The sequence below is a fragment of the Mercenaria mercenaria genome, chromosome 1, assembly GCF_021730395.1.
Source record: "Mercenaria mercenaria strain notata chromosome 1, MADL_Memer_1, whole genome shotgun sequence".
NCBI lineage: Eukaryota > Metazoa > Mollusca > Bivalvia > Venerida > Veneridae > Mercenaria > Mercenaria mercenaria.
In genome coordinates this window covers 6,113,081-6,125,318 of record NC_069361.1, presented here as the reverse complement: position 1 = coordinate 6,125,318, position 12,238 = coordinate 6,113,081, and the positions used below count along the sequence as shown (strand labels likewise).

General features: G+C 36.9%; 1 protein-coding gene across 1 annotated transcript in view; it reads right to left on the bottom strand.

Moving 5' to 3' along the window:
* Positions 1 to 595: 595 nt before the first annotated feature.
* Positions 596 to 12,238, bottom strand: part of LOC123545086 (DNA annealing helicase and endonuclease ZRANB3-like) — a 155,934-nt gene continuing 144,291 nt past the window's right edge. The window contains 3 exon segments of the mRNA XM_045331364.2: positions 596 to 7,643; positions 8,405 to 8,513; positions 9,885 to 9,988. Of these exon segments, the coding sequence (XP_045187299.2) occupies positions 7,452 to 7,643; positions 8,405 to 8,513; positions 9,885 to 9,988 (405 nt within the window). The 3' untranslated portion in view covers positions 596 to 7,451.

Sequence of the window (12,238 nt, the reverse complement as noted above, 5' to 3'; positions counted from 1 at the left end):
GACAAAAAACAAAAATCTTTTCAACATACAGCATGTATGCAATATGCATGTGATATTTATGTAAATGTATACAAAATGCAACTGCAGAAAAAGTTTAAACCAGGCCATTTTCAAAATCAGGAGTAATATAAGACGAGCCAGGGACAAAACATTGTTATAGATACTAGATGTATCTGTGTGGCTACTTAACCAACAGCTTCAAACATGGCAGATTTGTTATTCCCTAAATTTTTCATTTTCAGTGATTTTGAAAAAAAAAAAAAGTAGTGAGAGGGCCTTAACAAGTACCAGCTTTAACATTTAATACTTCCTATACTTCCTATACACCAGAAATTCTCAAGGAGAAATGCAGTGGCACATTATACACTATCAATATACCCAATTAATTAGGAGCGGTGCAGTTTTTAAGATTCTGTGCATCAACATTTTGAACTATTTGGGTAGAGCGCGGAGAGGTACCTGGGTCTTCCTTCAGCATCAAAGCGGGAAAGTTGCCATATGATCTATAACTGTCGGTGCGACGTTAAACCCAACAAAAACAAAAAACAAAATTTTGGGTAGTGTACTTTTTAGACTAAATATGGCAAATCAGACATCAATTTTCACATTTATTGTATTTCATACACAACTAATTCTGCATGGATAAACAGCTGTACTGAATAAGAAATTTCATTAAATCTATTAATAAATATACCTATAAATTTGCATGTACATATACTATTCTGGTATGTTTATATATATATCATGTTTGTTACATGAAAACAGGAAACTATAAACCTATTAGTTTCCCTCAGTTGTTGCCAGTAATTGGAACACAATCAAGAAAATAACTGAGAAATACCTTTTTAAACAAAAACACAAAATACACAATTTTCTTCCACTGATAAAAAGTTATGTGCCAACATCTTTTCCCTCTATTTCAATCAATTATTTGTGAATAACATCGGTTCAAATTGTCAGTACTTCTAATTCTACCAACCCAAAATGCTTGAAATAAATGCTGTAATAAAATTAACGGAAAAATTGCCTCAAGGCTTAATTTTATACTTGGATGTTATTTCTCTTATCTGTTAAGGGCTTTTATTGTTTTGACTGATAGTCACGTTTACAACAAAAATATTCAACATAACTATAAGAATGTTGTGTTCTGTGAAGTTCTTACTTTCTCCAAATGTAACACATATACATGTGTATGCCTTGTTTACAGTGTATACACAACTGATTATTTTATCTACAAATCATATGTTTGGTTTAAATAAACTTTACTGAAACTGATCTAGAAATTTTGTTCCCGAATACTTATAGTACTTTTCATCAAATTTCATATACAAGGGCGTAGCATCCATAATGCACAGTATGCGTAATGTAAAAAATTCCAGGTATGTTAGCTCTGGCTATGCCTATGATATATACTTTTCAACACTTTTATACGTCAACCAAAAAAAACTTTTTGATTTTGAGTCTTCAAAAGAAATATTTTCTAGGTTCTAACTTCATCTCCTTGGATGAAGTAAAGGAAATCTAAGTTTTGAAATGAATATGCTTGCATTTTCATTATACCTACGTAAAAAAAGTACCCCCTGAAGAAAAGACAAAAGAAATCTCCAATGGCAGATTCAAATATCAAATTTAAAGCACCTTATTCTTGGACATAGAACAGTTATCTTTGATATCCACATAGATGTATGAATCAACTTCAACAGATTCACAGGATTAGTCTTTTGAATTATCATTTGTTTGACATAAATATAAAGTCAGCTGCATCAATAATAAACAATAACTAGGTTACTAAACTGGTTCTACTTAGTACAAAATTCACAGTATGAGAGACTGAAGGTTTGCATTCTGGTCATGATACACATTCTCCATGATGTTCCATTGAATGTTGGGAGGACATGACCAGTGGTTGGGTCAACTGACTGCTGAATGTTGGGAAGACATGACAGTGGTTTGGTCAATTTATCACTAAATGTTGGGAGGACATGACAGTGGTTGGGTCAATTAATCACTAAATGTTGGGAGGACATGACAGTGGTTGGATCAACTTATCACTAAATGTTGGGAGGACATGACCAGTGGTTGGGTCAACTGACTGCTGAATGTTGGGAGGATATGACAGTGGTTGGGTCGACTTAACACTTAATGTTGGGAGGATACGACAGTGGTTAGGTCGACTTATCACTAAATGTTGGGAGGACATGACCAGTGGTTAGGTCAACTTATCACTAAATGCTGGGAGGATATGACAGTGGTTGAGTCAACTTATCACTAAATGTTGGGAGGTCATGACCAGTGGTTGGGTCAACTGACTGCTGAATGTTGGGAGGATATGACAGTGGTTGGGTCGACTTATCACTAAATGTTGGGAGGATATGACAGTGGCTGGGTCAACTTATCACTAAATGTTGGGAGGATATGACAGTGGTTGGTCAACTTATCACTAAATGTTGGGAGGATATGACCAGTGGTTGGGTCAATTTATCATTAAATGTTGGGAGAACATGATCAGTGGTTGGGTCAATTTATCACTAGATGTTGGGAGGATATGACAGTGGTTGGGTCAACTTATCATTAAATGTTGGGAGGATATTATGACAGTGGTTGGGTCAACTTATCACTAAATGTTGGGAGGATATGACCAGTGGATGGGTCAACTTATCACTAAATGTTGGGAGGACATGACCAGTGGTTGGATCAACTTATCACTAAATGTTGGGAGGACATGACCAGTGGTTGGGTCAACCTATCACTAAATGTTGGGAGGATATGACAGTGGTTGGGTCGACTTATCACTAAATGTTGGAGGATACGACAGTGGTTGGGTCAACTTATCACTAAATGTTGGGAGGATATGACCAGTGGTTGGGTCAACTTATCACTAAATGTTGGGAGGACATGACCAGTGGTTGGGTCAAGTTATCACTAAATGTTGGGAGGACATGACCAGTGGTTGAGTCAATTTATCACTAAATATTGGGAGGACATGATCGGTGGTTGGGTCAACTTATCACTAAATGTTGGGAGGACATGACCAGTGGTTGGGTCAACTGACTGCTGAATGTTGGGAGGATATGACAGTGGTTGGGTCAACTTATCACTAAATGTTGGGAGGACATGACCAGTGGTTGGGTCAACTGACTGCTGAATGTTGGGAGGACATGACCAGTGGTTGGGTCAACTGACTGCTGAATGTTGGGAGGATATGACAGTGGTTGGGTCAACTTATCACTAAATGTTGGGAGGATATGACAGTGGTTGGGTCAACTTATCATTAAATGTTGGGAGGACATGACCAGTGGTTGGGTTAACTGACTGCTGAATGTTGAGAGGGTATGACCAGTTGCTGGATGGATCAACTTATCACTAAATATTGGGAGGACATGACCACTGGTTGGATCAACTTATCACTAAATGTTGGGAGGACATGATCAGCGGTTGAGTCAACTGCTTGCTGAATGTTGGGAGGACACAACCAGTTGTTGGATCAATTTATCACTAAACATTGGGAGGACATGAACAGTGAATGGGTCAACTGCTTGCTGAATGTTGGGAAGACATGGCCAGTTGTTGTGTCAACTGCTTGCTGAATGTTTGGAGGACATGGCCTTAGGTCAAATGATTGCTGAATGTTGGGAAGACAGGATAAATGGTTGGGTCAACTGACTGCTGAATGTTTGGGGAACAGGACCAGTGGTTAGTTAACTGATTGCTGAATATCTCAAGGATAGCAACACTTGACTATTCAACAGTTATGACAGAAAAAAGGTTACATGAATGAATATAATGACACAAGTATTATAGCAACAAAAAGTTTGCTTGAGTTCAAGTAGCTCACTTCCACTTACATGCAAAAAACTTAACCAAAATTGCTTAGTCAACAAAGGGAATAACTCTGTAAAAAAAAACCCAAAAAAACCCAGAGTTATGGAACATGCACACTGCATGTCACTTCATCAAGCATAACAGAACTTGGAATATTTGCACTGCAAATTAAATAATCACAGAGAACATGTGAAGTTTCAACAAGTGGTTACTGAGACACCAGCTTATGGGTAACTGCATCATCTTCAAATAGTCATGCTAAAATACTGATAAACACTGTTAAATCCAACAAAAACAAAAACAAATATTTTAAATAACAAGTGGGCCATGATGGCCTTAGGTTGTTCATCTGAGTTATACTGTTACCTGAACAGTTTTGCAAGATAATTATACATCTGTGAAACTATTATGAAATAGTGTATGCATTGGGAAGATTTTTTTTTTGATGAATCAATATAATTTGAACAATCTTGGTAGAGGGTCAAACAAGGACCATTTGTGTGAAATTATTCTAAAATCGGGCCATGCAAGAAAACTGATAAGTTTCCACTATATTCATATAGGCAAAAGTGACCATGCCCCTATGCGGCCATGTTTTTTGACGAATCGGAAAAATCTGAACGTTCGGTAGAGGGTCAAACAAGGACAATTTGTATGATATCATTTTAAAATTGGGTCAGCAGTTTCATACAAGAAGATTTTTAAAGTTTCCACTTTACACATATAAGGTAAAGTGACCATGCCCTCTGGTCACCATAATTTTTGTCAAATCTAAATAATTTGAACAATCTTGGTAGAGGGTTACATAAGGACCATTTGTGTGAAATTAATTTAAAATCGGGCCAGCAGTTTCATACAAGAATTTTAAAATTTCCAATATAAACATACTGGGAAAAGTACCCCGCTCCCTGTTGATGAATCCGGATAATTTGAACAAGAGATCACAGAGTGATCTTGGCGCCCACCAATGTGTCATTTTTGTGTGTTCCAAATTTCAAGACTTACTGACTAGCTCAAGGTCAAATTTCATTTCCGTACACAACACTGTGCATGTGGTCTAAATTCGAAAGCTGTAACTTGAGAAATGTGAAAGTAGGTCACTAGATCAATTTCAAGGACAAAGTTCTTTGTACAAAAAACTATGCATGTGCATCAATTTTGAAGACTGTAGTTTGAGAAATTTGAAAGTAGGTCACTAGGTCAATCTTAAGGTCAAAGTTTATTTCGGTACACAAAACTATGCAAGTGGTCCAAATTTGAAGGCTGTAGCTTGAGAAATGAGAAAGTAGGTCACTAGGTCAAAATCAAGGTCAAATTTCACTTCACAACACAAATCTATGCATGTGGTCCAAATTTGAAGCCTGTTCCTTCAAAAATGTGAACGTAGGTCACTAGGTCAATATCAAGGTCAAAGTTTGTTTCGGTACACAATCCTATTCATGTGGTCTAAATTTGAAGCCTATAGCTACAAAAATCTGAAAGTAGGTCACTAGGTCAATCTTAAGGTCAAAGTTCATTTCGGTACACAAAACTATGCAAGTGGTCCAAATTTGAAGGCTGTAGCTTGAGAAATGTGAAAGCAGGTCGCTAGGTCAAAATCAAGGTCAAATTTTATTTCGGAATACAAAACTATGCATGTGGTCCAAATTTGAAGCCTGTACCTTCAAAAATGTGAAAGTAGGTCACTAGGTCAATGTAAAGGTCAAGTTTGTTTCGGTACACAAAACCATGCATGTGTCCAAATTTGAAGGCTGTAGCTTGAGAAATGTGAAAGTAGGTCACTAGGTCAAAATCAAGGTCAAATTTTATTTCGGAATACAGAACTATGCATGTGGTCCAAATTTGAAGCCTGTATCTTCAAAAATGTGAAAGTAGGTCACTAGGTCGATGTAAAGGTCAAAGTTCGTTTCGGTACAATTACCATGCAGGTGGTCCAAATTTGAAGGCTGTAGCTTGAGAAATGTGAAAGTAGGTCACTGGGTCAAAATCAAGGTCAAATTTCATTTCGGAATACGACATTATGCATGTGGTCCAAAATTTGAAGCATGTACCTTCAAAAATGTGAAAGTAGGTCACTAGGTCAATGTCAAGGTCAAAGTTTATTTCAGTGCACAAAACTATGCATGTGGTCCAAATTTGAAGGTTGTAGCTACAGAAATGTGAAAGTAGGTCACTAGGTCAAAATCAAGGTCAACTCAGGTCAAGGTTCATCTTGCCACTCAAAACCATACATGTGGTCCAAATCTGAATGTTGTAGGTTATTGACAAGAAGTTTTTATAAGCTTTTCCCTATATAAGTCTATATGAACCATGTGACCCCCAGGGCGGGGCCATATTTGACCCTAGGGGGATAATTTTAACAAACTTGGTAGAGAACCACTAGACGATGCTACAGTTACAAAAATATCAAAGCCCTAGGCTCTGTGGTTTGGGGCAAGAAGATTTTCAAAGTTTTTCCCTATATAAATCTATGTTAATTATGGAAATAAACAAAGGGCCATAACTTACTAAAAATTTGTTGAACCAGTCTGATTTTCAGGGGGACACAACTAGGGTACCAATACATCATTCTGACAAAGTTTGGTCAAAATCCCCCTGGTAGTTTCTGAGGAGATGCGATAACGAGAAATTGTTAACGGAAGGACGGACGGAATGACGGACGGACGGACGGACCACGGACGCAGAGTGATTTGAATAGCCCACCATCTGATGATGGTGGGCTAAAAATCTTGGTAGAAGGTTAAGTAAAAGACCATTTGTGTGAAATTATTTCAAAAGCGGTGTAGCAGAACCATTTGAACAACTTTGGAAGAGGACCACCTAAGGAACATCCAGGCAAAGTTGCATCTACTTCCATCAAATGGTTTCAAAGGAGACGTTGTTCAAAGAAAAGTGTGGATGAATGGATGCCGGACGGTGAGCAATTACAATAGCTCAGACCAAGCACTTCCTAAGCTCAGGTGAGCTTATGTTTCATTAAGTTGGTTCTGAACAATTACTTGAAAATATGAGTTTACATACTATACATATAATTAATATAATGTTTTATAATGTGAACAAAGAATTAAATCTACATATTTCATACACTCTTATCCTTCAATTTTAAATCAATCAAAGTTCTATCATATTAAAATGGATCAGTCATAAAGTATAAAATATTAAATGCTTGAAGTCAGTTGAGTACTACTATATGGAAAGATAAAACCAAGCATTTTCCTCAAGAGATTTGAGATGTAAATTCATATATCAGCAGTATGTTCACAATTTGAAATAAATTCTTCTGCAAGAGTATTCTTTTTTAAAAGTCAATCTGTTGTCCCCAACATAGTGTGTGCACTTGTTCCTGATTTGTGAAATTATTTGAATAAGGTTTCTAAAGTTTTTGTTTCATTGCACTCTCTGGATGTTGTTTGTTTTATTTGTAGCGTCCAACTGTTATGCAAACCACATCCAATATTTAGCTTTATAGTAGCACAGGAGGTCCGTAGGTGCACCTACATGTAGTGTTCTTGCTAATGTGGGCATTCTGATGTCCTTTTTTTATATGGTGAATTCACCTTAAAATGGCTAGACACACAGGTCATCAATGTTATAGAGTTGTATCCACTTTTTATGCAAATTCCTAGTTGTCAGTTTCTTTGAAAGAAAGCAGTAATATCTCCGGAATTCACAGCAGACCCAAGTTTCCGCACTGTTGCCCGCTTTGCAGCTTGTTTTGCTGTAACTTTCTGGTGACAGATTACACATAGTGTCCGTAAATTGTCAATATCACACTGCCCACCTCCTTCCCATACAGGAACTATATGGTCCACATGCCAAAACTGAATAAGAAATACAGGTACAATTGTGATGTGAAACATTGTTGCTTTACCACCATTATTTATCAATTTTCTTTTTTTTTTTAGATATAAATTGCACATACTTTGTTGCATTTAACATTACAATCAACTTCCTAGTCACCCAGTTCATCAGACAGAACAGCACTCTGACCTAAGGAACAATATCCTAGACAACTATACACTGGCACACTGTCACTAAGCAATGTTACAGTAACTTTTGCACCTTTGCTTTTGCAGTTCCAAGCAAAATGAACATTGGAATTTCCAACCTGACAAGAGAAAAGGTAACCATTACTGCTTGCACTGTACAATATTTTTTTATTTCTCTGACAATTCCTAGAGCTGTATCAACTGTCTAAGTATAGTATAAGTACTTCTTGCCTACTCAGGAGGGAAAAATAAGGTTTCCTGTGTAGATCACCATATTATTTCCCTATGGAAAAGATTAGCTACACATGTGCATACAGACATTATATTCTAATGTTGTAGTGTATCAGCAATTCTAAATTTACAACATCTTTGAAAAGTTGCGATAGTAGTACAGTAGGCAAAGAAAATGATGTAACATATCTGCCTGAGTAAGTCGGGTATTTTCCTAACCCTCGAGACAGTGTGGATAATAAACTTTGCTAGCGCTTGGTTTTCCATCCCACACTGTCTCCCAGTTTTAGGAACACTTTGTCTCACACAGGTAGTCATATAAGATCCTTTTAGTGCAGAACAGGTTGGGATATATAGTTTACCTGTCCTGCAGCAGGTTTTCTAACCATCTGTTCCTTAATCTTGATGGTCAAGCTGTTGAATTTACTGCTGGTTACAATCTCTGCTCTTTTTCTCTGGTCCCTAGTATCCCTAGTAATAATAATGTTAAGTAAATAACTTTAAACAAATTATCAATTATTAAATGCTTACAATGTTGAATTAAGAAATTATCTAGAAATGTGCTCATTGGACATTGATGTCCCAACAATATCATATCAGTGAATTGCTACCACTGAAAATCACAAAGGATGTTTACTCAAAGAATCATTGCCAGAGCAAAGTTTGTTGTCTGTACTTACATCTTGTCATAGGTGATCACTCTCTGATGTCTGAACTCATTCCATCCAACATCATTTGTGATCATGGAACTCATTCCATCCAACATCACTGGTGATCACTCTGTGATGTTTGAGATAATTTCACCCAACATCACTCGGTGATGTCTGAACTCATTCCACCAAACATCATTGATGATTACTTTGTGATGTTTAACTCATCCATCAAATGAATATCATCAATATTTGTGGGGACTGATTTGTGTGGACTTCGAGATTGTCTCAAGCCAAGGAATTTAATCCCAAGGAACTAACAAAATTCATTTTATATCAAAATGCTGAGATCACTGAATTCATATCACCCCGCGCCCTAAAAGCCAAAAAATCCATGAGGTTACTGTGACATTTTACCTACTGACCCCTAACCAATAAGGGTCATCTTCTGATCACAGACAGTTATTATACCATGAAAGTTGTCAATTGTAAGTGAAATCATTTTTAAGTTATTTAGCAGAAACAGATTTACATTCTCAAGGTCATTGAGACCTAAACATTTGCCCTCAAAAACAGAATTGGGTCATCTACTGACCATACACAATCATCCTATGAAGTTTGACGAATTCTCTATGAATTGATTTGTAACCATTTTAATTGTCAAAGTCACTGTGACCTTGACCTTTGAACAACTAATCTCTTAAACAATTGGACTTACCTACTGACCACAGGCAACCACTCAAGAAAATTTTATGACTGTATGCCATTTTGAGTTCATTGTGACCTTGACCTTTGACCTACTGAACAATAGTTTGACCACCTCCAATCATTTTATTAAGTGCGAGTGCTGGCGGTTGAAGTGTTCTGTAGTTCTTCAGCAGAAACCATTTTCAGTCACAAGGTCATTGTGACAGTGATCTTGACCTCCTGGCCCTTCAAATATTAGTGGTCATCTACTGACCACAGGTTAACATCCTACGAAGTTTAAGGGCAGTAGTTCAAAGCATTCTCAAGTTATTGATCAGTAACCAAATGGTCTATCCATCGACTACCAACAGGCTGAAAGACTGACCAAACCGAAAATGAGTAAAACAATACACCTCCTCTTCTTTGAAAGGGGCATAATGACACTTAAAAAAAAAAAAATATCAGAACTTTACCAAGCAAATACAGTAATCATAGTTCAGCATACCTGATCTGTCTGAATAGAGAGTGTGCATCAAACTTACACAGCTGACATATACCATGTTCTGCTTCAAACACACGATCCCTAATGTAGTCATTGTTACTCACCATCTGTAAAACACAAACAACTGCATCTTAATTTAGTTTTCATAATATAGCTCAAAGATTTCTGACAATTTTAGAAAACAGCTACAGTTTATTTACTGACAAGAATAATCATAGCATTGGATCCAGCTATCATGAATAGGGGGAAATAAATTGATTTTACTAAGTAGAAAAAAAAGATTCAGTGAGTTCACTGTAAAGTAATAATAACATTATCAACAGAACTTCCCAGTGAATGTCAAACTATAAGGTAACTGAGTGCATAATTTTCAGTTTCAATTAAGTAGTGAACTTGATCTTTGACCCTAAAAACAACAAGAGGACCATGATGGTCCTGAATCGCTCACCTGTCCCCACATGAACTGAGTATGACATCTTTTTTCTATTATTTGAGATAGTGACCTAGTTTTTGAGCTCATGTGACCTAGTACTGAACTTGACCTAGATATCATCAAGATAAAAATTCTGACCAATTTTCATGAAGATCCATTGAAAAATATGGCCTCTAGAGAGGTCGCAAGGTTTTTCTATTTTTTTGACATAATGACCTAGTTTTTGACCGCGGGTGACCCATTTTTTTGTACTTACCTAATATCATCAAGGTGAACATTCTCACCAATTTTCATGAAGATCTAATGAAAAATATGGCCTCCAGAGAGGTCACAAGGTTTTTCTATTTTTAGAACTACTGACTTAGTTTTTGACCGCATGTGACCTGGTTTCGAACTTGACCTAGATATCATCAAAGTGACCAACTTTCATACAGATCCCATGAAAAATATGGCCTCTAGAGAGGTCACAAGGTTTTTCTATTATTTGACCTATTGACCTAGTTTTTGACCGCACGTGACCCAGTTTCAAACTTGACCTAATATCACAAGATGAACATTCTGACCAATTTTCATGCAGACCCATGAAAAATATGGCCTCAAACAGAGGTCACAAGGTTTTTCTATTATTTGATCTACTGACCTAGTTTTGGACCGCACGTGACCCAGTTTCAAACTTGACCTAGATATCATCAAGATGAACATTCTGACCAATTTTCATGCAGATCCCATGAAAAATATGACCTCTAGAGAGGTCACAAGATTTTTCTATTATCTGACCTAATGACCTAGTTTTGGACTGCACGTGACCCAGTTTCGAAATTGACCTAGATATCATCAAGGTGAACATTCTAACGAATTTTCATGCAGATCCCATGAAAAATATGGCCTCTACAGAGGTCACAAGGTTTTTCTATTATTTGACCTACTGACCTAGTTTTGGATCGGACGTGACCTGGTTTCAAACTTGACCTAGATATCATCAAGATGAACATTCTGACCAATTTTCATTCAGATCCCTGAAAAATACAGCCTCTACAAGGTCACAAGGTTTTCTATTATTTGACCTACTGACCTAGTTTTGGACCGGATGTGACCCAGTTTGTACTTGACCTAGATATCATCAAGATGAACATTCTGACCAATTTTTCATGCAATCCCATAAAAATATGACCTCTAGAGAGGTCACAAGGATTTCTATTATTTGACCTACTGACCTATTTTTTAACCGCATTTTAAACCCATTTTCAAATTTGCCCTAAAATCATAAAGTTAACATTCTCACCAATTTTCCATGAAGATCCATTGAAAAATATGGCCTCTAAAGGGGTCACAAGATTTTCTATTATTTGACCTACTGACCTAGTTTTTGACCGCATGTGACCCAGTTTCGAACCTGACCTAGATATCATCAAGATGTACATTCTCACCAACTTTCATAAATATCCCACGAAAAATGTGACCACCTCTAGAGTGGTCACAAGCAAAAGTTTACGCACACACGGACGACGGACGCTGTGCAATCACAAAAGCTCACCTTGTCACTATGTGACAGGTGAGCTAAAAAGCGGCATCTGCTGATCATAGTCAATCTAGACGATCAAGTGAAATTCCCATCATGTTCAAAAGTTAAAATCCACAATTTTATATCCCATGAAATAGCTGTTTTGACAAAAACCACAAAATTTCGTGCCCACAAAATAAAATGGCTTTACAGTATTCAAAACTGATACACAACTAACACTGTATAACCTCTGTTGAGTAAGCCCCACTAGGGAAAGTTACCATTTGATGTACAGAGGTTGTTCCTCTGGAAAGATCAATTCACTAGAAATGCAATTTGTATGATGTAAAAGAAAATATCTGCTTTAGTGTAGAGGTGTTTGCTCTTCAAAGGTGTAATCAACAGAGGCTTCAGTGTACATAA